At 35.3% G+C, this 26,572-nt stretch overlaps 1 protein-coding gene across 2 annotated transcripts in view; it reads right to left on the bottom strand.

Annotated features, from left to right (window-relative positions):
• Nucleotides 1–26,572, bottom strand: part of NEBL (nebulette) — a 336,004-nt gene that overhangs the window by 54,400 nt on the left and 255,032 nt on the right. The window contains exons 6-13 of one of the 2 annotated variants that reach the window (XM_061178832.1): nucleotides 25,961–26,062; nucleotides 24,927–25,028; nucleotides 16,156–16,269; nucleotides 14,395–14,496; nucleotides 10,096–10,200; nucleotides 8,221–8,328; nucleotides 5,686–5,796; nucleotides 897–1,007 (exon numbers count right to left, since the gene is read on the bottom strand). The exons of the other annotated variant lie outside the window; for it this stretch is intronic. Coding sequence (XP_061034815.1) covers nucleotides 897–1,007; nucleotides 5,686–5,796; nucleotides 8,221–8,328; nucleotides 10,096–10,200; nucleotides 14,395–14,496; nucleotides 16,156–16,269; nucleotides 24,927–25,028; nucleotides 25,961–26,062 — 855 coding nt within the window. The remainder of the gene's footprint in view (nucleotides 1–896; nucleotides 1,008–5,685; nucleotides 5,797–8,220; nucleotides 8,329–10,095; nucleotides 10,201–14,394; nucleotides 14,497–16,155; nucleotides 16,270–24,926; nucleotides 25,029–25,960; nucleotides 26,063–26,572) is intronic. 2 annotated transcript variants of the gene reach the window in all.

The following is a 26,572-nucleotide window of genomic DNA, read 5'->3' as shown; positions in this document are numbered from 1 at the left end:
GCTTAACCCAGTTTGAGTTGGGTTTCTATCATTTGCAACGTAATAGGGTCATCACCATCATCACCACCACCATCATCGCCGCCGTTTATTAACATATGGGGATAAAGCTTTAAATTTTTTCACTGCTAAAGTCAGCTAGATTCTCCTCAAAGCACAGTGCCATTATTTACTATTAAAGTAATGACATAACACAAGGATTAAAGGACTTAAAGCACTTCAGAGGCACTTCATTCTTATAAATTTCATGTAAAGTAAGTAACGGCCACTATCATTTTATACAGAGGTTTAAGTGGACTCAGTAGCTAGGCAAGGACTAGGACAGTCATTTTGTTTATGGGCAGGAGAGCATGGGAACTTCTAAACTACAGTTATGACAGACTATGATAACACACCTTCCTAATATGCCTTTCACTTGTTTAACAGATGAAGTTAAACCTTATTAAATTATTTTGGTTAATTATATAGAATTTTCTCTAAAATGAGGAAATGGTCATTTGTCTCACACCACATAGACAGGAGATGGTGAGCATCATTTTTTTTTAATTCATTGATTGGGAAAAGACTATTAGGTCATAGCTGCTTATAATCATCTTACACATAAAAGCTGTGGAACATTTATACTGTATACAGTTGACCCTTAAACAACAAGATGATTAATCCACCTATTACTTATCATCGGCTCTCCACATCCAAGGTTCCTCAGCATCCACAGATGCAACCAACCACGGACTGTGGAGTACTGTAGAATTTACAATTGAAAAATATATATAAGGGGACCTGCACCGTTCAAACCCATGTTGTTCAAGGGTCAACTGTAAAATCTCTGAGAAAGATTTACAGACAAGGAAATCAACTGAAAATTCATACATTCTCAATTGTTAAATAAATGTACTCACCTCACTAGCCATTTCAGATGCACGTTTTGCTCTCTGAATATCAAGTACTTCTGAATTAAGTTCCATTCCTTTCCCTTTTATTTCATTTTCCAAATCTTTTTTATATTCCTTCTATGAGACAAGAATATTACTGCTTGAAATTTACTAGGAAACTCTAATTTATATATTGTTTTACATGTTTTCCAGAGACCACAGAAAGAAAATATTTCTAGAAAGGAATGAACCAGATTTCTGAGCATTCATGCTCTTTATTTCCTACAGATACTTCATTTTCTTTTTTAATCATGTTTGAGTGGCTTCCAATATTATCAGTCTTTTTTCTTTCATCCTTTCCTCTCATATATTTTGGTACCATATTGGTGCCATATTTTAAAAAGACATCTTCCCTTTAAATGGTGAGGAAGCTCTTAGGAATGCATGTTTCTTACTAATTATTTGAAGTATTTCTTTGAAAGCTGTCTATAAAATATGAATCATCAAAAGAACATAATTGGAAAAGAATGAAAAATTACAAAATCAAAAGGACTGATATGGCCAAAATTTTTTTTAAGTTTCCGTTTTATTCAAAGATTTGTAAAACCAAATAATTTCCTACAGATTGATAATATATAGTCTGAATTTCGCCCATTTTAATATATTTTAAGTAGATCCAAATGTCTTTACTAATCCTTATATATAACATGGGTTTTTTTGTGTGTGCTAATGAATTTCTTGTCTTCTTACTAATTGAATTATGAAAACAATATATATCTTAATCCAATTCAACTAAGCTGCCTTTATGACTAACTTGTCAGATGAAAGATGAGACTTCCTTTAATGATAAGAAATCATGTTCTAGTTAATTCTAGGATTCATTTGATGTTATTTTCTCTTTGTCCAGTTTAATTAAGTTAGCCCGTACTCTGCTTAACTAATAGCCTACAAGACATTGTAACGACCTGCATGTAATTTTGGAAAGAGCTCTGGAGTCAAATGACCTGGATGAAAGTCAGAGTTCTTTCACTTATTTGGTCATGTGACCTTCAAGAGAGCTTTAAGTAACTGAGCCTTGATTTCCACACAAAATGAAAATAAAAGTACTTGTTCTACCAGTGTCAAGGACAATTGACAAAATCAAATGAAATGAAGTATAAAATGATACTTTGAATACTTTAAATGGCAACAGAAATGCAAAGACCATAAAGAATGAGAAGACAATTTAAAGCTAAATGCTCACACTTTCAAAGGGAAGTCACAATTTCATTAAGTCACTGAGTCTCTTTCTAAAATTAGACATCACTATAACTTAATTAAAAGATTTTTAATCATCGTCTCTAGGCTTTTTTCCTACACTGATGCATACATTCTGAATCAGTAAGTCTAAAATAAGATTCATTCAAAAAGAAAAATAAAAGAGAATGGCGATGGCATGTATATTAAAGTTATTTTTTTTTTTTGGCCACGCCATGTGGGATCTTAGCTCCCTGACTAGGGATCGAACCCAGGCCGCCTGCAATGGAAGCACTGAGTCCTAACCATTGGACCACCAGGGAATTCTTAAGTCATTTATGATTCTCTTTTTTTTTTTTTTTTTTTTTTTAGGTAAGAAGTGAATTTATTTAGAGAGAAACACACTCCACAGACAGAATGTGGGCCATCTCAGAAGGTGAGAAAGGTCTAGAAATAAAATATTTTAAAATTAACATATGTACATTGCTTTTTAAACATAATGCTATTGCACCTTAACAGACCACAGTCTGTTAAGCATAAACATAATTTTAATATACACTGGGAAGCCAAAAAAAAAAAATTGTGACTCGCTTTATTGGGATATTTGCTTTATTGCAGCACCCTGGAACTTCCACAGTATCTCCGAGGTATGCCTGTATAGCCAATCATAATCACATGATGAGAGCAACTGTAAAATGCATCCTCACTTCAGAGATGTTAAAATGTGAAAAAAAAAAGTGCATCTTACAATGGATATAATACAGTAGTTGTAATGTTTTTCCCTTAATGCCTATGGATTTTAAATGGACCTACAGGTCTTATGCCATTTACAGAACCCTTAACAAAGAATTCGGCATAATGAAACCTGATGGGACTACAGATGCTATACCAGGTACTGTACTTCATTTTTACAAAGGATTTGCTCCTGAAAAAAAGGATGTAAACATAGTAGGAACGAGGTAATTAATTTAAAGAGAAATCAACCCCTCCTGTAAAGAGAAAAGTCCATTTTAAAATGGGAATGAACCCCAACCTACATAAAATATAACTTAAATGCACTCTTCTGACATAGCACCATCATCAGGAGGGAGACAATTTCCCAGTCTGGGGAAGTCAGTGATAACGACGTTATACCAAGAAGATCCCCCATCCAAGTCAAGAAGCCCCTTATTCCTCCCTTCATGTAGAAATGATTTTTGTTTGGCAGAACAATTCTTCAAAAACATAAATAATTTCAGTCCTTGGCATGTAATAGAGTTCAATAAATACTGCTCACTCGTGTGAAATAAGGGACTTAAAGATGCCGTGCATATATATGAGCGCGCGCACGCAAAAGGGCAAGAAACCAGTTGTCTCTTATCTTTGAGAAATTTCCAGGTGAGGCACACTAACATTCCTACATGCAGAAAGAAAGCAACTTAATCAAAACACAACCAGAATATAATTATTAAGAGGTAAAATCCACAGACATGCTGGAGTTGAAATATACTACCGTTCATGGTACTTCTGAAATAATTGTAAACAAAATAGTCTGTAGTATCTTACAACTGATTTTAAAAGGGTAGTGAATAAAATCAACTTAGCTTTAGCTTCTACCCAACTGCTTCTGTGATTAATAATACATACCACATTCAAAGTAGTACTAAAGTAAGTCAACTCCAGAAGCCATTAAAATCCTAAAGCATCATGGGGTTATTTGGAATGCGGGGTCGGTAAGACAATGCTTACATTCAAAGGAAAAACCTGTTCTTGAGACACAATACAGTGTATGATGGTTAAGAGCATGGACTCTGGAATCAGGCTATTGGGGTGAAAATCCTGGCTTCACTTTGGGCAAGTTACTCTGTGACTCACTTTCCTTATTTGTAAACTGGGGATAATAATAGTACCTGCCTTATAGGGTTGTGGTGAGGGTTAAATGGATTATTACATCTAAAAGTGCTTAGAAGTCAGCCTGGCATGAGGTAAGCATTACATAAGTGTGACTTATTAGGGAAGACAAGAGTTTGCAAATAAAATAAGGTACTGAAAGAAAAATGAGGGAGACAGGAAAGTGTGGGCTGAACTTGGAATAGTCAGTCTCAAGATTACACACCAGAGTGAAGGCATTGTGAAAAATGCTGCTTCTCTTATTTCTGGCTAAAAACCTGACACTCAAGCTATATAACAGAGTTCTATCATACTATCAATCTCAAGACACTGTCAGGATAGAAGTCTAAAAAGACTTTAAACTTTAAAAGTGTTCTCACTTAAAACACCAGAATCTTTCATATTAGACTGAGGATCAAAATTCATTTTGTCTGGCTCTGCTTCCTATGTGCCACCCCAGATAGAATATAGCAATGGAAGCACTAGCAGTGCTCAAAATAGATCTCACATTGTCATTTGTATGTAAATAAGAAAAAGATTCCCCTTTAAAAAATTCATATAAATAGTGCATATTTTTTAAATGGAAGACAATAATAGCAGGAAGCTGCCACATGATCACCTTCAACTTCAAAAGCTTTTATAGGACCTAGAAGTGAGAAGAGGTAGGGTAGCAAGGACTCTCTTCCATAAATTATATCCCTATTTCAGCCCAGCATATATTACAACAGTGAATCACATTAAATTTCTAAAAGCAGTTAAATGGTAAAGGCCAGTTGGCATTTGCTTATTAAAAAAGTTCATGATGATTCATGTCTGTGTAGGTAATTATACTCCAATTTATTTCACTGGTTTAAGACATTTCTTTCAGGAATAGTTTCTTCAGTTCAAAATTCCGGATGAAATGGAGTTCTCTAACGCTTTCTCTTAATGTAAAGAGAATCTATTTAAACAGGGAATTGAAAGAGCTCCAAGTTACTTAGCAACCATTTAAAAAAAAAAGAAACAAAAACAAAACTTTTAAACTGTGAACATATTTTTAATTGTTAGATTTGAGGGCCTTAATGTTCAACAAATTTAATACACTGTGAGCCAAAATGTACCACTAAGTTTGGGGGTTGGGAGGAAGTCCTGCTGAGTATAAAATGAAAAATGGACATGAATTCCTATGTTCTATATGCTAAACATTATTTTTCCCTACTTAGAACAAAAACCACTTATAAATGTACCATTTATCCAGACTGTCACACATAAGCACCTCATTTCTGATATCAAATGTCATGAGAATGCTGCAGGGACGTTACAGGAAAAAATGGTTCTAATATGTGTTTTTACAATAACTAAATTTGGGAGACTCAAGCTAGCCTCATCCATATTGAAAATATTTTTTTGAAAAACTAACTGCTATAAAGCTGTAAAACTACTTATAGAGCTTCTAAGCTACAACCCAAACACAAAATCAAACTATTTTTCAAGTTTTTCCAGGAAATCTGGGTAATTTCTTCCCTCATCTTTAAATGGAAATGTTAACACATACCTGTTTTTAATGAAAATGGAAAACTCTATTAGTAAAGCTCAAACTGAGGGAAAGAGTAATGGATGAAAAACTCAAACACTGAATTAGAGAATTAGTAGAGAATTGTTTAGTACCTATTTCCTGGGTTATTTCTTTAAATGTCTTTTGTACAATTGTATAGCAATAGTAGGATCATACCTCCTTCAGAAGGCTGGTGATGTACTTTACATGTAAAAACTCTGGAGTCTTGTCTAAATCCATCGATGACCTTCCTTTAATCTCCTTCTCAAAATCCTCTCTGTAAACTTTCTGTTAGATAAGACCATATGATTTTAAATTTAGAAAATATTAGTGACTGTTGAAAAGATAATAGAACAATGGTTCCCGGAACAAAACTGATCTTTTTCATATATAATTCTACCACCTCTGAGTATTTTATTTACAGGAAAATAACTCCAACTTTATCATAAATTTTAGAATTCTACCAAACAAAAGCAGGCTCTTCAAGTACACCGGCTCCCTCTAGGAAAGCATTCTGAGAGGGGCTACTTAACATCTCAGACTCTGTTATTGTTTGACATCAGCCCGTTTCAGGAGGAGAACCAATACAACTGGCTGTTTGACTGGATCATCTGATTGGTTCTCCCAAAAGATAGTGGATCCACCCACTGGAAGAAAATCTAGAGGCATGGAAATCCACTCAAACCAAAGTAGAATGAACGTTTATGTCCTCGTCATCCCTCTCAACTGTTAGTCTTATGTGAATTCAAGGAAGACCATTTCTGGGAATTCCCTGGTGGTTCAATGGTTAAGACTTGGCACTTTCACTGCCGAGGGCTGGGGGGTGGGGGCGGTTGGTGGGGGTCAATCCTTGATCCGGGAACTAAGACCCTACAAGCAAGCCGCGTGGCACGGCCAAGAAAAAAGAAAGGACCATTTCTAAAATGTAATGAAGGCTGGAGGAGATTTTCCTTTAATGATTTTTGCATTGAGAATATTTCTCTACCATCTATGGAGTTGATATGAATCAAGTTACACTGTGAGGAGAATCTTATCTGGAACCTGATAAACTGTTCTTTGGGTAAGAGTTCACGACAAGAAATGAAAGAAGATTGCGGAGGGCCTAAATCCATATCCCCATCTGCCCTTTTGACATTGCCACCCTTTGGTTATTAGGCTCTAAATTCTACATTTGAGCTAGGCGTTTGGAAATCAATGGAAACCCAGGATTCACGACTATAAAAACAGTCTCCCTAAATAACAAAAATATCTATCCATGTGAAATATTTATCAGACAAACAAGGGTCCAGATTTTACCAGCTAAATATTTTATTCAAATTGCAACACAAAGATCATACAAATAAATTCTGCATGAATTTATTCCTATTAATGCAAAATGAAAAGCTATCTCCAGGATCATTATGTACTTATTACAGGGATAGGTAATTGTACACAGAAATTCTCCAAACTGTGAGGGAGGATAAGAGAATATGCTGTCCCCTCCCCTACATTTGAGTTACACATGGTCATTTACCATTTAACAAACAATCCAGGAATAGCCATGAGAAATAGATGTTCTGTAAAAACTAACAGAGCTAATTAAGAAGAAAACATCCTGAATTAAAGGAACTACAGACACACCAAAGAACAATGATGAGAAGTGGTCCTCTTTATGTGGAACTAACTGAGATCATAATTATAAGCTGAATCTAGGGCATTTTGAGGCCAAAAATGACTCTTAAAAATGAAATACAAATATATGTATATTTATTTATTTCATATTTTTCACTTCAAAAGGCCCTTCTCTGAAAAAAAATTTATTTGACAGAAGTAACTCACTAAGGAAGATTGATGATGACTTGAACTCGCCAGTATATGACTAGAAAACAGAAAAAAACACTGAAGTATGCTTTTTGTAGGAGAGCTCTATTTGTGGAACAGAAGACAAAGAACTTCTCAAAGCCAGATTTAGAGATTTCTTCTAGAAAACACACTGGCTAAACCTACATCTGGCATTAGAAGAAAGTGAGAGAAGCTTAATTATAGGCTATAACAAAAAATTAGTGGCTTTTCCTGAGTTCATACTTAGCTTTACCTGTGGGAGGCTCTTAAAGAAGCACATGGTCAAGCTTATCCCTTAGGAATAAGAACCATCTCTTGTATCTACTTCACTGGTCCTGCATTTAAAGACATCTTTCACATCAAACTTTGTCTAAGATTTTTAGATATATTATTTTTCTAGTATAAAAATTATCTGCCAATTTATATAGAATAAATTATAGAGTATAAATCTTTATAGTATAAATGTGGTTCAAAGATATTTTCCATTGGAAGATTTCTTTCTCCTCAAGCCCTGATGAGCAGAAACATAACTGCTGAGCCTAAAAATCTAATAGCCAATGGCTATAATTTAAGGGAAAACATGTCTCAGCCTCTGCAAAGGATAATTCTCCCCTAGTGACAATACCAGAAATCAGAATAGCAAAAATTGAAAGCCAATATTAATGAAAGAACCACACAGTCCCCAACGTAAGTTAATTCCACAGCATATAATAAATGTATAACTACAGTTAAACGTTAAAGCTGATTTACACCTAATGTCAGAAACAGCCAACCAGTGTAGTGTACTTTCTTCCGGACCCACTAAACATTCTGAACCACTCTACTGGCTCCTTTCAATGATAAAACATCAAATTTGCATTAAACAGTTGATAACAAAACAAAGGGACCCACCTCACTCTGCATCTTCTGAGCCTCCTTTGAAGCTTGATATGATGGTGTCTCAACAAATTCAAGCATCGATTTCCCCTTATTTTTCTCATACTCTTCTTTGTACTTAACCTTCATTGAAAAAGAGTATAAAAGGCACATAAAGCTCACAAGCCCTTACACAAATAGAGCAAAGTCAAATAAATACATGTGCAAAACCAATCACCCTATTTTCTAAAATCACATTCTTCTGGCCATTTAGGTTGATGACTGGGTTCTCTGTGGTTAATGATATACAATGAAAGTAAACAGGTAATATATTAAAAAGTTTAAGGGATAAAAATGATTTAGAACTAAATAATATAGTTCTAGGACTTGTATAAGTATTTAGACAGCTGGGATATACAGATATGTATCATATATGTGGGGTTACATATGTATACACACATGTTATACACACAGGTATAGGTACATATATAGAGAGACAAAGAGACAGAGAGGCTGAGACAGAGAAAAAAGGAGAGAGAAAAAAGAGAGAGAGAGAGAGAGAGAGATCCCCGTGATAACTTTGAATGCCTAGCAGTAAATCATGAACAAGAAGAAAAACATAGCTGTGATTCTCTCTTTCTGACAAAGGAAAGACAGTGTTCTTTGGGACTGCTGAATTTTTCCGTAGACTCTGAGTGAAACACACACACAGAGCTTTTATGTGACTTCTTTCAGTTTCACTAAGCATTATTTAATAATATCATAACATGAACTATTTATTTCAGTTACAACCAATCCCCATCTTATTTCGGTTTATAAAATGATCGATATTTTCTATCTCCTAAAAACAAAAACTAGAATTATATTCTGTAAGCTGTCAGAGTGGTCGGCTTTTTTAGCAATATACCTTTTTAAATTAAATTCACAGAAAAGTTTTGATCATGATTCATTTCATTCAGAAATGTATTTTCATTAAAATCCTCAGGTATAATAATTACTTATGAAATTGGTTCTTAAGTTATATTATAATAATAATAATTTTAATGGTAATTAAATCCAAAAGAACCTTTTCAAAACTTAGAACTTCGTGGTGGCAGGAAATATAACAAATTTTTAAATTCCTATTTTTAGGAATACCTTTGTTTTAGAGAAGTATAATACAATGATGGATGAGAGTGTGTGAAGTATAATAACACATTATGTTAGGATAAAATTTCGTGGGGAAAACGAAATAAAAGTAAGAACACAAGAGAAAAACACATACATTTCCAATCCTTAAAGGAGAGCTGGTTTGTATATTTTTTAAATAAATGAAGGTGGATATCAAATCATTATGGAATTTATGTTCCATGGGATCCATTTAAAAGAGTGATGTAAAATTTTATCTTAATAGATGCTGGAAATAACATCTTTTGCAACCATTGAAATTCAGAACCAAAAAAAAGTTATCAACTTTAAAGTGTTCAAAAAAAAAGATATTTTTAAAGATTTCTTTCAGAGAGTACATAGAATTTCATAGTCGAAAGAAAAAACGTAGAATACACTGGTAAGATAGTTTTTCCTTTTTAATACACTTATAATTGAACTGAGAAATTATAATGAACTTTGTGCCTGGAAAATTACTTTTGCAGCTCAAAATGACAAATCAGTACACTATAAAATTGAAATTATGAGATATGATCATCATTTAATTAACTCATATATTGTAAGTTTTAACTTGCGTATAGTAACTATAATATTATGAAATGCCTGCATATGAAACATGGTTCAAGCTTCCCCAGCCCGATAAATATAGAGAGCGTAGTGTTTGAGATTTTTTTCACGATGCACATTCCTTCCAGCAGCTGCACATTCTCGGTCCAGGTGCCCGGCAGTGAGTGTTACAGGGTCTGGGTTGGGGAGGTCTCATACCTGACTCTGGAGCATGGCATTGCCTTTATGGTGCAGGTGTTCCACAGCGTCCGTGTCAAAATGATACATGCCTTTGTTTTCCTCAAAAAGCTTTCTATACTCTCGCTAAAATAGAGAACATGAAAATAAAGTCAGAATAAAAGAGGCCGATGAGAGCAACTAATACTTAGTAATGCAAACTGAAAAATGCAAGCCAACAAGAGCTGCAAAGCTACCACCAGGTTCCCATGGCTGGTTGTACAGATTTCTGACCCTGCGCTAAACCAACAATGCAAGATAGACCAGCTCTAGGTGGTCAATGTGAACAGCATCTAAAACACTCAAGAGAAGCAGAGGACAACTGGCTGTAAACACAATGTAAAAGATATTTGCGACACTGAGGAGTGACAACAGAAAACCCGTGACTTGTGTGAACAGGCAAAGTGGGCAAAATAAAGGCAACTTGTCCTGCCCTTATTCTAGAATAGAAATGTATTTAATTGCATCTACAAGAAGAGAAGGAAAGAAAAGAAGAAAGAACATAGGAACGGAAATCTGGAGTCAGGAAAGAAAAAAAAGTTGTATACAACGGTTCAGCCCTGAGAAAGATTGGGGTTCATAAGGAAAATGAGAGGGTGAGAAATAATTTAACTAATTTTCCTAAAAGGAGAGGGTAGGAGGTGCCTGGAAGAGAAACTGAGGAATCTGGGTATGGTTAGTTGCATTTTTAAGGTGAAGAAACTGGATTAAGACATTATTTAGACATACAGACAAAAAGGTGAATTTGGGGCTTCCCTGGTGGCACAGTGGTTAAGAATCCGCCTGCCAATGCAGGGGACACGGGTTCGAGCCCTGGTCTGGGATGATCCCACATGCGGCAGAGCAACTAAGCCCATGCGCCACAACTACTGAGCCTGCACTCTAGAGCCCACGAGCCACAACTACTGAAACCGGCGCACCTAGAGCCCGTGCTCCTCAACGGGAGAAGCCACCGCAATGAGAAGGCTGCGCACCGCAATGAAGAGTGACCCCCGCTCACCGCAACTAGAGAAAGCCCGTGCACAACGAAGACCCAACGCAGCCAAAACTAAATAAATAAAATAAATATATTTATTAAAAAAAAAAAAAAAGGTGAATTTGGAAGAGACCATAATGGATAAGGATGTCAAATTTGGCAAGTGTAGGACTCTAAATACAACAGGTAGCAATAAGACAAAAATTGCTTCCTGATTTTTATCATTGGAGATTGGACACTTAGTTATTTTGCCTTATTTGGAAGAGACTTTTAGAGGTAAATGGTAACTCTCAAAGACTCACGTCTACAGAGACTTAAGCTAAAGTTTGTTGCTCCTAAGACAATGAGGATTTCAGTGAAAATGGCAGTTTTGTGTAGAGTGGAGGGAGAGGTAAGCAGCATTTGAAAGGGAGCAGGAAAGAGCTCGGACATTTCAGTCTTAGGAGATGCTCCAGTGATCTGAGAGTGAAGCAGGAAGAAGGCCCAGTGCCAGGGATGGGAAGGATGGAAGGTCCAAGTGGCCTACACATGAAAACTGCTTTCCCTCGGGACGCAGCAATGGTCCCCAGAGGCATTTTCAGCCAATTAGGGAACTAAGACATGTGTCTCCCAAAACTCTAACCAGAATACGTTAGGGAGAATAGCACCCCCAGGAAGCTCATGAAAATGTTCACATAGTACATCTTGACGCAAGAGAACAAGTTCTAAATAAATTTTGGCTTCTCTACTAATTTTTTTAAAAAAAGATAATTTCAAAGAATAACAATATACTTAGAGATGTTATAATTTGATTACAAGTTATTTTATAATATATATTTATAAAATAGTTATGAACTGAATGTAACAAGCTAGGATACATTCCATTACTAAGTTAAAATCCAGAACTAATAAAGTCTGGGATAACGGGTATATACTGAGAAAAGGTCAAAAAATACTGTCCCTAACTCAATGATCTATTGTAGTTACAGAGAATTTCAGAAACTCCTATTTTAAAACCAAAACAAAACCACCCTATTTGAACTAAGATCTGCAAAAGAATTACCAATCCTTGCTCTTTCTTATATAATAGTCTCTGTTGCCTCCTAGTGGGAATTATACAGAGTAACACACAATATATATTTTTAATTTATGCAAAGTTATAAAAGAAACTGAAAGCTAATAGAGCTCTATTTTCCAAAGGAAAATGTTCTCTCAAAAATTTCATCAGTATGGCTGTACAAACTCATAAGGCACTAATTTTACTCTACACACTACAATTTTTAAAATTATGATTTATATCAAAGACATTCAGAGGTCTTTAAAAAAACAGCCATTTATAACAAACTGACAACTAATTCTGGCAGAATGTCTGTTTAAGCATTCCCTTACTCAATCTTTTAATAAAATTAAGTTGCCTTTATAAATCAACAAAATCCCAATTCTCTTTACATTAAAATTTAAAAGAAGGCAATTCTGATGTACAATAAATTCGAGCCAGTGTAACATCGTGCAACTTTAATAAGTAGAAACTTCAGAGTAACACCTTTTTTGGCTCAAACGTTCTCTTCCATGAAGTAACCGTTCAGTCACAATTCTATGACTGAACGGGAAAAAAATCTATAATCCAGGCAAAAGCAACCTGAATGAAGGTTTAAACTTTATAAGTGGTATATAAAACAAGTGGAATATACAAATTTGGTGGGTTTTCTCTGTTGAAGAGAAAATAGAAACAATTACTATTATTGCTTTTCACCACTATTATAAAATAAAGGTATATATTTTTTAAAAGAAATACTGCCTATGAGTGGCATGCCTTTTTTCTAGCTACCAAATTTTTGAATTACCACCATGATATTTTTGTTGGCTTATTTACACATGAAACCTTGTGTCCTAAGGAAATTTAACCCAAATAGGGATGAGAAAGAGTCCCAGGTCAAATGCTACTGCAATGATCAAACTGGATGAGCAAAGACTAAACATGAAGAAAGCAGAGGCTCAGAGCACAGAAACATACTGATTTTTAGAAGCATACCTATGAGTTGTGGCAGAAAATGTATAACTGAAACAGAGCCACTCAAGGAACAGAGGCATGTGTGCAGAGGAGGATGGGATAAGCATTGAAATGGCAGGACAGCATGAATTAAGCATCCAGGGACTGAGTCTAATTCTGTGCCTGACAGTCTCCCAACCTTCATCCCTGCTCAACAGACAGGAAAGAATAATGGACTGCTTTTCCTCCAGAGACCAGTGATAATTAATTAATTAATCTCCGTGAATACAAATTATTTACATGCAGATTACATTTCAAGAAGAAAAGAGGATTACAAAGTAATGAACAGAAGTTTCAATACATCAAAGCCAAGTGTAGACATTTTTAACCTGAACTGAAGCTGTTATCCATTATTTAATGGTTTGGGAACCAGGTTTTGACTACAGATTTTTCTCATGCATGACCATGGGTACATCTCTTGAAGATGACTGTTTTCGCTTTTTCACATTCTTTGCCAACATATCAATACTTTGCCATCAAATCTGTGCCTGATCCAAAGCAGATATATGATAAATTTGGATAATTTTTGAGTAATTATTAAAATCGGCATAGAAATAACTTGAGGTCAAATTAGAGTTCATCATCACCGTGGGCCATTCTGAGATGTAGGAAATACAGGCACAGGTGAGCCAGGGTCATCAGGAATGAGAGCCAGTGAAGTCAGGGTTCAGATGCACTGCGTGCTGGAAACAGCATCTCAGAGCTGAGCTCTGATGGAATGGCCCACTTGGCAGTGGACACAGGTATTTTCATCAGGACATGAGGAAATCACCCTCTCCTCCTAGTTGCGTTGAAGAAAACATCGAAACCTTCGTAAGAGTAAAAGTATAGCATCAACACAAACACCCTTGAAATTTATTTTTAAAGATATAATTTAGACTAAGATAACTTTTATGCTACCTACTGAATACCAGACACTCTGCTCTGGCCTGTACAAAATAAAAGATCCCTGACTTAACAGCCTGACCTCCAAGTGGCTTCAATCTACTACAGACAAAGAAAGGGGAAGGAGAAAGACAGAAAGGACACTCGTACAAACACCTGGAAGGGTGGCTGTTCAACAAGAAAGTTTGTATTCCAGAGATATTAAAGAGCTAGCTTTGTAAAGCGACAGCCTGGGTGGGATTTAAGCAAGACACTACTTTGCCTTAAGTTAGTTACTGAGGGAGGAGTGAAGGCCGGGCTCGCCTAAGGAAGCAGGTGCGCTCATGAGCACTGCAGACACATTGGCTCCAGAGAGTCACACACCTACAGTTGTCAACAAACGACCACTTACTCCGCTGAGCATTTTGCTGGCTTTCAAAGCATGGTTTAAAAACAAGTTTGGGAGATCTGAAACTGGATCATGCATATTTTGAATGTCTTTCTTGTAGTTCACCTATGAAAATAACATGGAACAAAATACCATCTAGGAGAAGAAAATATTACGCTTTTGCATTATGGCCATTATTATTTTAAATGCAACAAAGTATTATTTAATGGGAAATTGACAAATGAATTTACAAGGAGCCACTAGATGGTGCTCATTTACTACGGAATGAATAAAAGAAAACTACAGAGACTTGAAAATATTTTGGTAACTCCTTTTGTTTACGTGGTCAGAAAGGGTGATGTTAACAGAATAAAGTAACTTTAACAGAAATTCTGCTTTCAAAAAATAAAGAAAATAGAAACTTTACTCTTTAGAAATTACCACCATCTTTCAATTATATTTTGTGTCTATTTTAGAGCTTCTGGTGGTTTTCATCCTATTACTACATAGAATGTTTCTTTTCTCTTTAATCAGTTGCTTTGGAAACATAATAATATTAGTAACAATAATAATAAAATGTTAATAATAGAAAACATCAGGCTCTTACTGTGTAAGTAAGTAAACAAGTAAAAACTTTTCTGTTTAAACACTTTATATGTATTAAGTAATCTCCACAATCCTAGTAGGTAAATACTTTAAATATCCCCATTTTACAGATGAGGAAACTGAGGCACAAAGATGAAAGCATAATATTAAGTGGTGGAGCAAGATTCAAATCCAGGCAATTGATTCTAAACCTTGAGCTTTCAGTACTGTGCTCTAGGTTCCTTTAAGTATATCCCAACTCTATTTGCTTTACGTTTGTACACACACAAAAATAATCAAATAAGAAAAATAAATCATTATGATATTCCCAAAGGTCCTAAAAGACAGAAACACCTATTTCAATTGCTGGTAACAAAAGCTGGCTAATGAACACAAATTACAATACCTTCTAAACATTAATGAAAATAAAATATACCAAGTCCCAAGGATATGACAGGAGTTGAAAGGTTTAAATGCTTTAACAAAGCAACAGTTCGACAATAGTCAAACTTAATATTTAAAAAGGTACTCTATACATCATTCAATTATAGCAAAGTAATTGATTTTTTTCCATGTTTCTTTTTTTATACTCTTCCTAATTCTAATAAAAAATTAAGACATCTTTTCTTATAAATTGAAACTTTATTTTTTTATTTTTTATTTTTCTGAAACTTTATTTTTAAAGATATGAAATGAAAACAAAACTTACGAAGAGGTATTTCACAGAATTTACATAAGGGATAAGAAAGAAATTGTAAGCCATCTCAAGTACAATTTCTGGAAATTTCCTTATGATAAACTACTATGCCCCAGGTATACTTTACAATATGCACAATTTCATGCAAAATTACATGAGTTAACTATTGTCATAATCACTAATTTATGATACTACACACTACTTTTCTGAAAAACTAATCTATTTCTATTCTTGATCAGCTATAATAGTTTTATTAGCAATACTGTTCCTACTTATTAATTAATTAGTAATCAGTAACCATTAATAGTAAATTACAATATGAAATTTTTCTCAGAAAAGCTTCAGGAAAATATGCTTCAGCTTTTTCTAAAATTATTTGGAAATTACATGATCTTGATTAAGTATCACAAGAACCACACAGCCAAGTCTGACAAAACAAGAATCAAAATATACTGAAAATAATCTTCTGTGAATTACAAGTCATGAGGCAGAAAGTAACTTACATTACTCGCCAGGGCAGTGGCCAGTTGACTTTGCCTAAAAGAAGCACTTTCAAGAGGATTGTAATGATGTTTCTTATCCTTCATTTCATTATCAAATTTTTCTTTGTATTTAACCTTCCATAAAAGAAACAAAAAGGATAAATTAAATAGCACATGTACCTTTAAGCTTTCAAAGTAACATGTCTGATTTTTAATTAGATCAGATAAAAGCTACCTTAAAAATGTATGATAGCAAAAGTTTAAATTCCTGGTATTCCCCCCCCCCCCATAAAGCTTAATTAGGCATAAAGGGTTTTTTTTTTTAATTAAAAAACACCTCTACTTGAACATGGATCATAAATGCAATTAGGCATGAACTCAAAACCTATTAACAAGAATAATATACTAAAATCTGGGGATTTTTAAATGTCAGTTTCCACTTCTGCATTCCTAACATTTATGATCAGTTAGAAATCAAGACCACAAATGTCTTAACATCTACCACATTTAGAAAATGGGTCTTAAATCTCAGAATTTGAATATTAATTTTCCTAAAAGAATTATTCCAAATGCAGGACATAGCTCATACCATGGTTTTTCTCATCATTTCCCATTTGTTCAAAAACTCATTGTTAGGGATTATATTTTCTGAAATATCCTGGGTCTATTTAATGTCATTTTTCATTTCTCTGCTTTAACTCCACAATTGTATTCAGCAGCAGAACCATCTCCAATCTTCACTGTGGATTTTTTTTTTAAGTAGTCTTAGGGCAACCAAAAGAAGGATTATCAACTTATTGTGTAGAACTATATTTTTCTCCATGAATAGAGAAATATGTGAATGTATGTTATGATAACTAATTAGAATATATATACAAATTCTTTACAAAAATAAAACAAAATAGCTAGTCTCATTTCACATCCGCTTTGATTCCTGTAGGCAGGAAAGGATGCATAGATCTTAAAAGCAAAAGTAAGCTCTTTTGTCTTCTTGTAATATTTTTATTATATAATGATTCTTACACTATTTTGTTGTCTTAACAACATTCAGAATGCACCTTTATTCTACATCCTAAGCTCTGCCTTGCAGAAACCTTTACAAAAAAGCAGTTTGGGAATGGCTCATGTTACCTCTTTTAATCTAGTGTGTATTGGGTGATGGTCTCCCTCAGGGACACATGCCGGGTACCTACGAGTGGGAGCTTGTGAAAACCCTGGTGGGAACACATTTGGAAAATATGTCAAGATGGTTCACAGGGAACATTTTCTGTTGCAGTTCCATTTGCTAATAATAACTTTTGATACTCAGTTTACCTTATAAATTCAAGCAAAATCTTGTTTATTCTAATTAACAGGCAAGGTCTCCCTAAAACAAGAAAATCTTTGATTTTTAGAAAATTATTTTATCTTGAAATCAGGGCCAACATCACCAATGGAATAAATTTAGACCTCCTTTACTACTTTCCACAGTAGCTGGCACCAAAGCCAAGATTCTCCCTACCTGGTCCTCCCCTAAACACACAATGCCACTCCCCAGCACTCCTCTGCTGTGGCATTTTTCACAGTATTCTTATCTGTGTTTTTGTCTCTTCTAGGTTTTAGTGCCTGAAAGGTATTCACTTAATGATGAGAGTAGATTCTCTGAACTGACTTACCCTAGAATGGCACTCCCGATTCAGCCAGATTCACCAACACTTTCCACCTACTGAGGAAAACATGCTGCCTGATGCCACAGTGCCGTAAACACTCTTAGCTGGTAGCTGTTTCCATCTAATCAACTGATTCTATGTAACATGGGCTTGCATCATTTCCTGTCAGTTATTCACAGTTCCCAACCTCAGGCACCATGAGTATCTTAGTTATGTATTAGCTAAAAGGCAAAACTTGAGCACAGAGAGCCCATCATACTGTCTTTGTACCCACCCCTGGGGTTCCCAGCACAATTACACTAAGCCCAGAGACAACATGGAAGGACGTGTTACTTGGAAATTAACCTGACACATTCTCATCTGTTATATAACCTGGCAGCATTTACTCTTTCCGAGTAAATGAATAATTTCTGAAAAACAATAATCAATCTACATTGTAATGATTCCTTCCTTCCTCTATTCATTAAACATTGAGCCTGCACTGGGTTCCTACTATGAGTCAGGATGAGTTCCTACCTGAGGTTGGGAATGCTGATATGACCCAGACACACTCCATCAGGCTTGGAGTCAGTAATCTCTTCCAAAAGCAAATCTGATCAAGTCACATACATGCTTAAACTCACTTCTTATTGGGCTTAGCATGAAGACCAGGATCCCAGACATGGCTACAAGGTTCAGTGGGACCTGGCATTCCCAGCTCTCCATTCTCCCCTTTAATTTCTGTCCTCTGGCCATCCTCGTGTTCTGAAGTTCCTTGAACATGCTGCATGCGCCCCTCTCTGGCCTTCCATATGCTGTCCCCTCTGTGTCAGATTAATTTCCAAGTAACACCCCACTCCGTGTTGTGTCTGCTCCTAGTGTAACTGTGCTGAGAACTACAGGGGGTACAAAGGCAGTCTGATGGGCTCTCTGTGCTCAAGGATGATATGACCTATTTTTGCCATTTAGCTAATGCATAACTAAGACACTCACGATGTCTGAGGTTGAAGAATATGAATAATTGAAAGAAAACTTGATGCAAGCCAGCACTGCTCAGCTGGATTAATTGATTAGATTTAAATACTTCAATACAAACAGAACCCTGCATTTTTTCACCTGATGTTTTACAAGACACACTTTTAGTAATACTAACCTATTATTAAAGGTGAGTTTTCCCTGGAAATATAAGATTAGACTATTTTCTAAGTTTTGGACATATTTGAATTATCTGTGTATGTCTGCTCTCCCACTAGACAGTGAGCAAGAATTAGATTTTTATTCATTTTTGTATCCCTAGTGCCTGACACAGTGCTTTGAATGGATTTGGTACTTAATATAGGTTTATTAAAGAAACATATAAATTAAAGAGAAAATGATAAGCAATCAACTCTCTATGAGGACTCAGAAAGAGTCATACCCTGAGGTAGGTGTTGGAACTATATATAATACTTCTCTAATTTCCCAAGTCTGTTCCCCCAACACACACCCCCCACAGTCATTGATAAATTGGTTTGAACGACATCCTATTAGGAAGAAAAAAATGCAAAAGGAAATGAAAAACAATAGATATAAAAATAACATATTGCATCTGTATCATGCTTTATAGTTCCTGCCAGACTTTTACTCATTCATTCATTCATTCAAGAATTATTTATCTAACGCATACTCTACATCACTTACTATGCTGAAGGGTTCTATACTGAAGAGATTTGGGAATCGGGCGGTAACTGTCTTCAAACATTTGCAAAAACAGAAAAATAGCATTTGTTCTACTACAAAAGGTAAAGCTAGTATTGAGAGGTAGAAGTTGCAGCCAACGAGATTTCTGCTGATTATAAGGAAAATGTTCTATCAGCTGAGCTGCCCACCAGCGGAACAGCTTTCCTGTTCTGTTTTCCCCTTCTGCCCTCCCGCTCAAATCACTGCTCCCTACCTCCTCCCAATGTTCACCTGAATAATTTCTACACATCTTGCATCTGCCCAAATGTAACTTCTTTCTGAAAGCCCTCTCTGACCTTCTAAACTATAATATTTACTGCTGATATATTTTTGAAGCACCCCAAATTCACCTGGTCACTCATCACACACTGCTGCAATTATCTGCAAAACTGTCTCTGGTGTTGGTCTTCCCCATTAGACTCTAAGCTTGGTGAAGGCATGGGCTATATCTGTTCTGTTCACCCTTGAAAATCTAACCCCAAGCATAGTGTCTGGCATGTAATATCTGGTTCAGTAACTGTTTTGTTTGAATGAATAAGTGGATGGATTACACTGAGAAGGGATTCTTTCATTGAAAAGCAGGACCAGGTAACTTTCATGGTGTCTCCAAATTTTGCAATAGCCTTGTAATAGATTTTTATGAGAACTTTATTCTTAAAGATTTCTACCACTGCTATGCATTGGGCTACACACCCTAAAATTTGAATTTTAAAATGCTGTCTAACCTTTCCAGGTTATTTCTGTAGCATGAGATTAATTATTTAAAGTATATCTGTCATTCATGTACTTCTAATGAGTTTAATAATAAGCAAAGTGCTGTGAAATTTATCTTATTTTAACCTTCAGAACTCTGTGTGATCTGGTTTAAAAGATACCTAAAGAACAAAAATGCAAGAGTTTCCCTCATTAATTAACCAGAAAGTAAAATAACTGAATTACATAAAAATATATTTACCAGACACTGATACCAACTGTTTCTTATCTTGCTGTAAGGTTTGCACATAAATGAACTAAGAAAATAGCCAAATAGTTTAAACAGGTCCCATCGCTCACCTCCTGACTGGTTCACTCACTAACCTCACATACACACCGAACATTCTATCCTACTTTCAACCCACAGTTCACACATCTGCGTGCCCGCCTGCTCACGCACACTCGCTTCTGCTAAGGGATCAGGGTAATGCTTCCCTTTCATTATAATGGGTGACTCAACCATGGAACAAAGTATCTTCCTTCCAGTTTTAAGACCATTTGAGACAAGAGGAAATAGGTGTTGGGTGACTTTGCTATGGTTTTAAGGCACAGTGTTACCCCTTGTACATAAATCAATCACTGGAAACAAATGAAAAGTTATACCTATGATTGATTTTATTCACATTATGAATATCATATCTAAGAGTTCATGACTACCAACTTTTTAAAAAATATAGGTTAGGTATATGGGATGAAACGCCTAAAAGTTTTAAGAAGAATTTTAACAGACTTCGCAGAACTTTCAGAGGCACACACGGCAAGAAAACACTAGAACTGCTCAATCGCAGTGACGGAACCTAACCTAGTTCCTCATAACTACATCTGAACAGGGCTGCGTTCCAATAGTCAAAGCCTGACGGCCAATCTCAGTAGTTCAAAGCTTTCAGCACGAGGGGTGCTGGGCTTGGTGACATCACCTATGGCTCAGTTTCACAAAGTGCCAGAAAAGCAGAAAAAAAGCAGACCCTGAACGAAAGCTTTTCATCATAGTCATAGAAACATATGCTAGGAAAGAAGTGGAAAATTGGATAAGTGCACTTAATTATCAGTGAAAATGAAAAGTAAACAACAACACAATGCCACATATCCATGGGCATCAATTCCCTCCAATTTTGGATGAAACTGAACTAAGAGCTGTTGAGGAAGAGAGTAAAAACAGATTTTTATGTAGAATTCATCATAAAATCCATGCGTTTAAGTCTGAATTTTACCCAAAATACACTCTGCCCTTATTTTCCTAATAAAATAATACCTTACTGACTTTGAACCAAATGTGAATGATCTAGAGAAATTTGTTTAATCAGTCTCTATGTGTTTCTTGAAAGCCTAATCTGTGCCATTAACGCCATTAAACCCTGTCCCCACAGAGCCTGCTGAGTGATAGTGAATAGATGTTTAAAACACACACATATACATTTATATGACTAATATACATTGTGTTAAGAACTATAAAGAAAAACAGAATAGAGGGGGGAACAGAGCAATATAATTTAAATCAGCAAGTCAAAGACGTGACATTTAAGCCAAAAGTTGGGTGGAAGGAGGTTGGAAGGGAGAGTGCTTGCCCAGAAGGGAGAATGGGAGATTCTCCAAACCAATTAATACCCCTTTACAATTTAAGGACAATACTTATTATTAAATTTTAACATCAATCTAAGTAGTAATGTTTAGGTTTAAAACCCTCTCTTACCAATACATCAAATGCAATTTTAGAAGAAACACTAATCACTATAAATACAAAATTTTCTTTGATATCATAAAACTAAAGGAATTCCATTCATCACATAGACAAATTCCAATTCATAAATTAAGATGATCTATGAATATGAAAACAAAATAACCACTCTTAGAAGAATTTTTTTAAGATGATGACTTCAATAATTACTGCCCTAATATTTGAGATACTTATAAATACACCCATCTCTTTATCTTAGCACATGAGATTTCACTTTCATTTTTCACTGATTTTCTTTTAATTACTTGACCATAATTTTATGTGCCTCCTAGACTTTACAACTACGGGAGCAAAGCTATTGTACAAGTTAACATAGGAAGAGTTTTGTTTCCATTACTTTTTCCGGGTTCAATCCCACAGAGCTCAATTTCCAGGTAAAATGGGAGAATTGTGCCCTCTCGCTTTCTCTTTCTGTCTTTTCATCAGGGGTGTCTTATCTCTCCACACCATGGGCACTGCCCTGTTATCGCCTTCCCTCTCACAATCCGGATGCTCTCTTACTCTTTCTGTTCTGCATCTTGCATCCTGCCCCTAGCTTCCCAGCTTACTGCATTCCTAACTTATTTCCCTTCTTCGTAGCTACTTGCCTTCGTGGGCTCCTATATTCACAATCTCATTAGCTTAGGAGCAAGAGAATACATGATCTCCAAAGTTGTCAATAAAAATAAGAAACTACACTTTCTGCCTTTATTTCTAGTCAACGCACCTGAAAATACAAATGAATATACCAAGTTCATTCCGGAAGTCCTATATATTCATCTGCCCAGTTTTTCCCTTTTCTAATGAGTTTGTACACTGTGAGATCAGCAAAAATGTCATAAAAAAACAAAGATGACAGATAAATAAATGTAACTTGCAAATTACAATCTGCTTAGGCATCTGATAATTCAGTTATTAAATGATTTGAGATTTTTTTTTTTTTTAAAGTCTGCCTAAGAACCCAGGTAGGATCAAATGGTAGGATTTTTGGTGACTGCATTTGAAATGTGAAAATAAAAACTCAAATACTAAAACTTTCTTCTAAGGAGTCTCAAATAAGATTGTGAAGGAATGAATTTAAGACCAGAATCTAAGGGCCAGTCAACTATTTCTGCTTCATTTTGTGCATGAATTCATGTAAAAAATGCAGAGTAGAAAACTATTCTAAATAGCTGCAGTAAAATTATCCCTGGGAAATGATGCAGTGTTTCTATGGGCCAGGCAGTATTTTAAGTTGCTCGCGGTAATTCATTTAATCCTCACAACAACCCTAAGAAGCAGTATTGCTGCCATGCCATTTTACGGGCCAGGAAACTGCAGATGGAGAAATTAAGCCATCTGTCCAAAGTCACTCAGTGAGCCAGCGGCAGGGCCAGGGACTCAGGGTCCAGGTCCACAGCCCATTTTCTGATTACTCAACCAAATTGTACTGCTTTTCTAGAATCTGCCGCTTCTCCTACACAACCGATAGGAACTCTTTGCCCCCAGAAAAGGCTGAACTTGTAAGAAGTCAGAAAATCTAAAGCGATACCGGAAGAGTTGCCAGGTCTGTGCCAATATCCCCTGCTCCTCAATGAGTGTTATTTGGGCTGAGAAGAGCTTGGAGTCACAGCCCTTCTCAGGCCCTCCAAAGCTAAGAACATAGTAGGTCTTCTCATTTTTTCAGATAGTATTTTATGTTCTTCAGTTAGATTTTACAGTTTTCCTCTTTTACATCTCTCCATTTTGAAGTATAATCGAATTAAGACTTTTGCAACTTGAGGAATGGACATTTTTTCAAAGTTGAAAACACTATACATGCATAAAAATTACTGTTTGTTATCATTGACTTTGCAAACGTTACCTTTTTCCATTACAAGAGTTGTTAATTTTTATATAGTCAAGCATGTCTAACTATTATTTTATAGCTTCTGGTTCTCCAGTTTTAAGAAGAACTCTGTTATCCCTATGTGGTATATATAGTCTCTTGGATTTTCTTTTAAGGTTTAAACAGTTTTTTTGGTTTACATTCACATCTTTAATCCATCTGGAATTCATTTTGTAGATGGTTTAAGATTCAGGTCCAATTTTATTTTTACCCAGATGGATGGCCAGTTATGTCAGCACCGTTTATTAACTAATACAACATTTTCCCACTGACTTGAACCAACACTTTTATCAAATATTAAATTCTTATACACATTGGAACCTATTCCAGGATTCCCTAGTCTATCCTACTGATTATTTTATCTCTTACTATATCAATCCCATATTGATTTAATTTCAGTGGTTTTATACTATGTTATGGTAACTCACAGCTTAAGTTCTCCTTCACTGGTCTTCACTTTCATACTTTTAAAGGCTATTCTCAGGCATTTCCTTTCCATTCAAACTCTAAGATCATTTACCCATACTTCAAAAAAACTGTTGGATTCTAATTGAAATTGCATGACATTTATATATTAATTTTGGGGAAATTGAAATTTTTATCTATTGAGACGTTCAGCCAAAAATATGGCATGTCTTTACACTTTTTCAGATCCTTTTTATGATTTCCATGTTCTCTTCATTTACATTACCTCTTTTTTACTTTGTGATTAAAGCATTTAAAAATTGGGAAAATTGCTATTTTTCTTACTAAGTTAAAAGTTCTGTGTATGCGTGTATAGATAGAAATTTAATTATTCTTCTAATCTAATTGATATGACTATTGCTAAATTCCAGAAATGCTAGGAAATGTGACAACATGGCTGAACTCATTGAAAAAGGTTAGAATTTGAGCCAGGAGAAAAGAAAACTTAGTTTTATGCTTAAAATTGGACTTATTTTATCCCTTACTGAAATTTACAATTATTGTAATCCTATCTGACATGGTTCAGAAACATTATCTTTACGTATTCTTGCAATTAAAGACATTACCTAAAGTAAAGTATCTTCCAGTGCTGCTAGAAACAAAATCTCTGAATAAAATCATTGTGGGATCATCACTAGATTCTTACTTGACTGGAAAGTTTAGAAGCTTCCACAGCATGTTCAAAATCTGGTCTTCCAATTACAGCGGGCTCTTTATTCATTACTCCTTGCCCTTTCTTGTATTCAGCCTAAAATGAATAAATAAGAGAATGTTGGATATTTCTACTTTCCAATGAAAAATTACATTGATAATAGCCAAAATAAAATTGACCCTCAGTCCATAAAAAATATTCCTTACAACTCACCAGATACTAAAATGCTGACTGCTAAGAAGAAACTGATTTTATTAAAAAAACTTTTTTGTAGTAAAATAATTACTAAGTTTGAGTCCATGAATCCAGTCATCATCATCATCATTGTGTTTATGTTATCCAGGAGAAATTTCTAGATAATTGAGACCCTGCATTCTGCATACAGATGTCTTCCGGCTTTGTTTAGTCTTAGGAACTGATCTAACCCTGTTTGGTTAACATGAAGTTGAATTTAGTAAATAATTATTGATTTGTTAAGGTGAGCATAGCCTATGTTACTCAAATATTTGGTTCAAGTTAAGTAATCATTTTTAATTAGGATGTAAGGTATGTTTAAGTAAAATGGTATTAACCAAGAAGGATGTCTTAGGGAAGATAAAAACAGCCATGATGTATAGGAAACGTGCATGGGTAAATGCTGACCAAAGAGAACCTGCAAATTAACAGCGACAAGATGGAAACGAGGCCAAGCGAAGTTCTTTGGGACAGGGTGAGAGATAATATGGGACCAGACGAATGACAAACTTGATTCTCAGGCTCAGACATTTGAATGTTATCTCATGCCTGAATAGTATTTATTTTTTAAAAAGCATGACAACAGAGCCATGGTCAAGTCAAGTCTGATCAGTTTCTGCACATATCCAAATAATTTACACAGTGAAATGGATAATTCAGATGAAAAAATTGAGATGTCATTAATTCAGATTGATTAATTTCACTAACTAAATTAACCATCTGACAACCAAAGCCACTTTGTCTCCTGCAAAAATGAGAAATCAATTCTGCTCAAGATAAGAAAGAGAGATTACATTGCTTATGATCTTGGAGATCTGTGTCGCCATCTTGATGTCCGGTCTGTCAAGCTCCGCATTATACATGTGGGTGTCCTGCACATCTTTTCTATAAAAAATCTGATCAAAGAGACAGTTTTGATTGAAAAAACGAAAACAGAAATGAGTAGTTTCATATAGCTGCTAGCCTTAATGTCCATAACATAATTTATCCTTGCCATAATCTTCTAAGAAAGCCACTGACCCTAAGTTTTTTTTTTTTTTAATTTTTATGTGCAACATTTATTTGGATAACTATATTCTCTTTTTACTATGCCAATGCCTCACTAACAGTATTGCATATGAACTGAATTTATACAACATAAAAAATATAATCCCAAGACCTTGGCACAGAACCAATCTTATAAGATTTTACATATACCATCCTTATAAGCATGGCATTCTGTGTAAGTGTATATGTGCATATTCACATACAGAATATCCTCACCAAGGGCGTTAACTTGTCTACCACACAGTCTTGACCCCCAGGGGATACAGGATAAGCTCCAGCACACGAATATGGAAAATCATTTCCTGGGGTGAGGGTATGTGAAACTCTGGAACTCTCCAGCTTTCACCCTCCCAACCACA

The sequence above is a fragment of the Eubalaena glacialis genome, chromosome 2 (assembly GCF_028564815.1).
Source record: "Eubalaena glacialis isolate mEubGla1 chromosome 2, mEubGla1.1.hap2.+ XY, whole genome shotgun sequence".
NCBI lineage: Eukaryota > Metazoa > Chordata > Mammalia > Artiodactyla > Balaenidae > Eubalaena > Eubalaena glacialis.
Note: the sequence above shows the minus strand (reverse complement) of the source record. Positions and strands in the feature narration are given on the sequence as shown.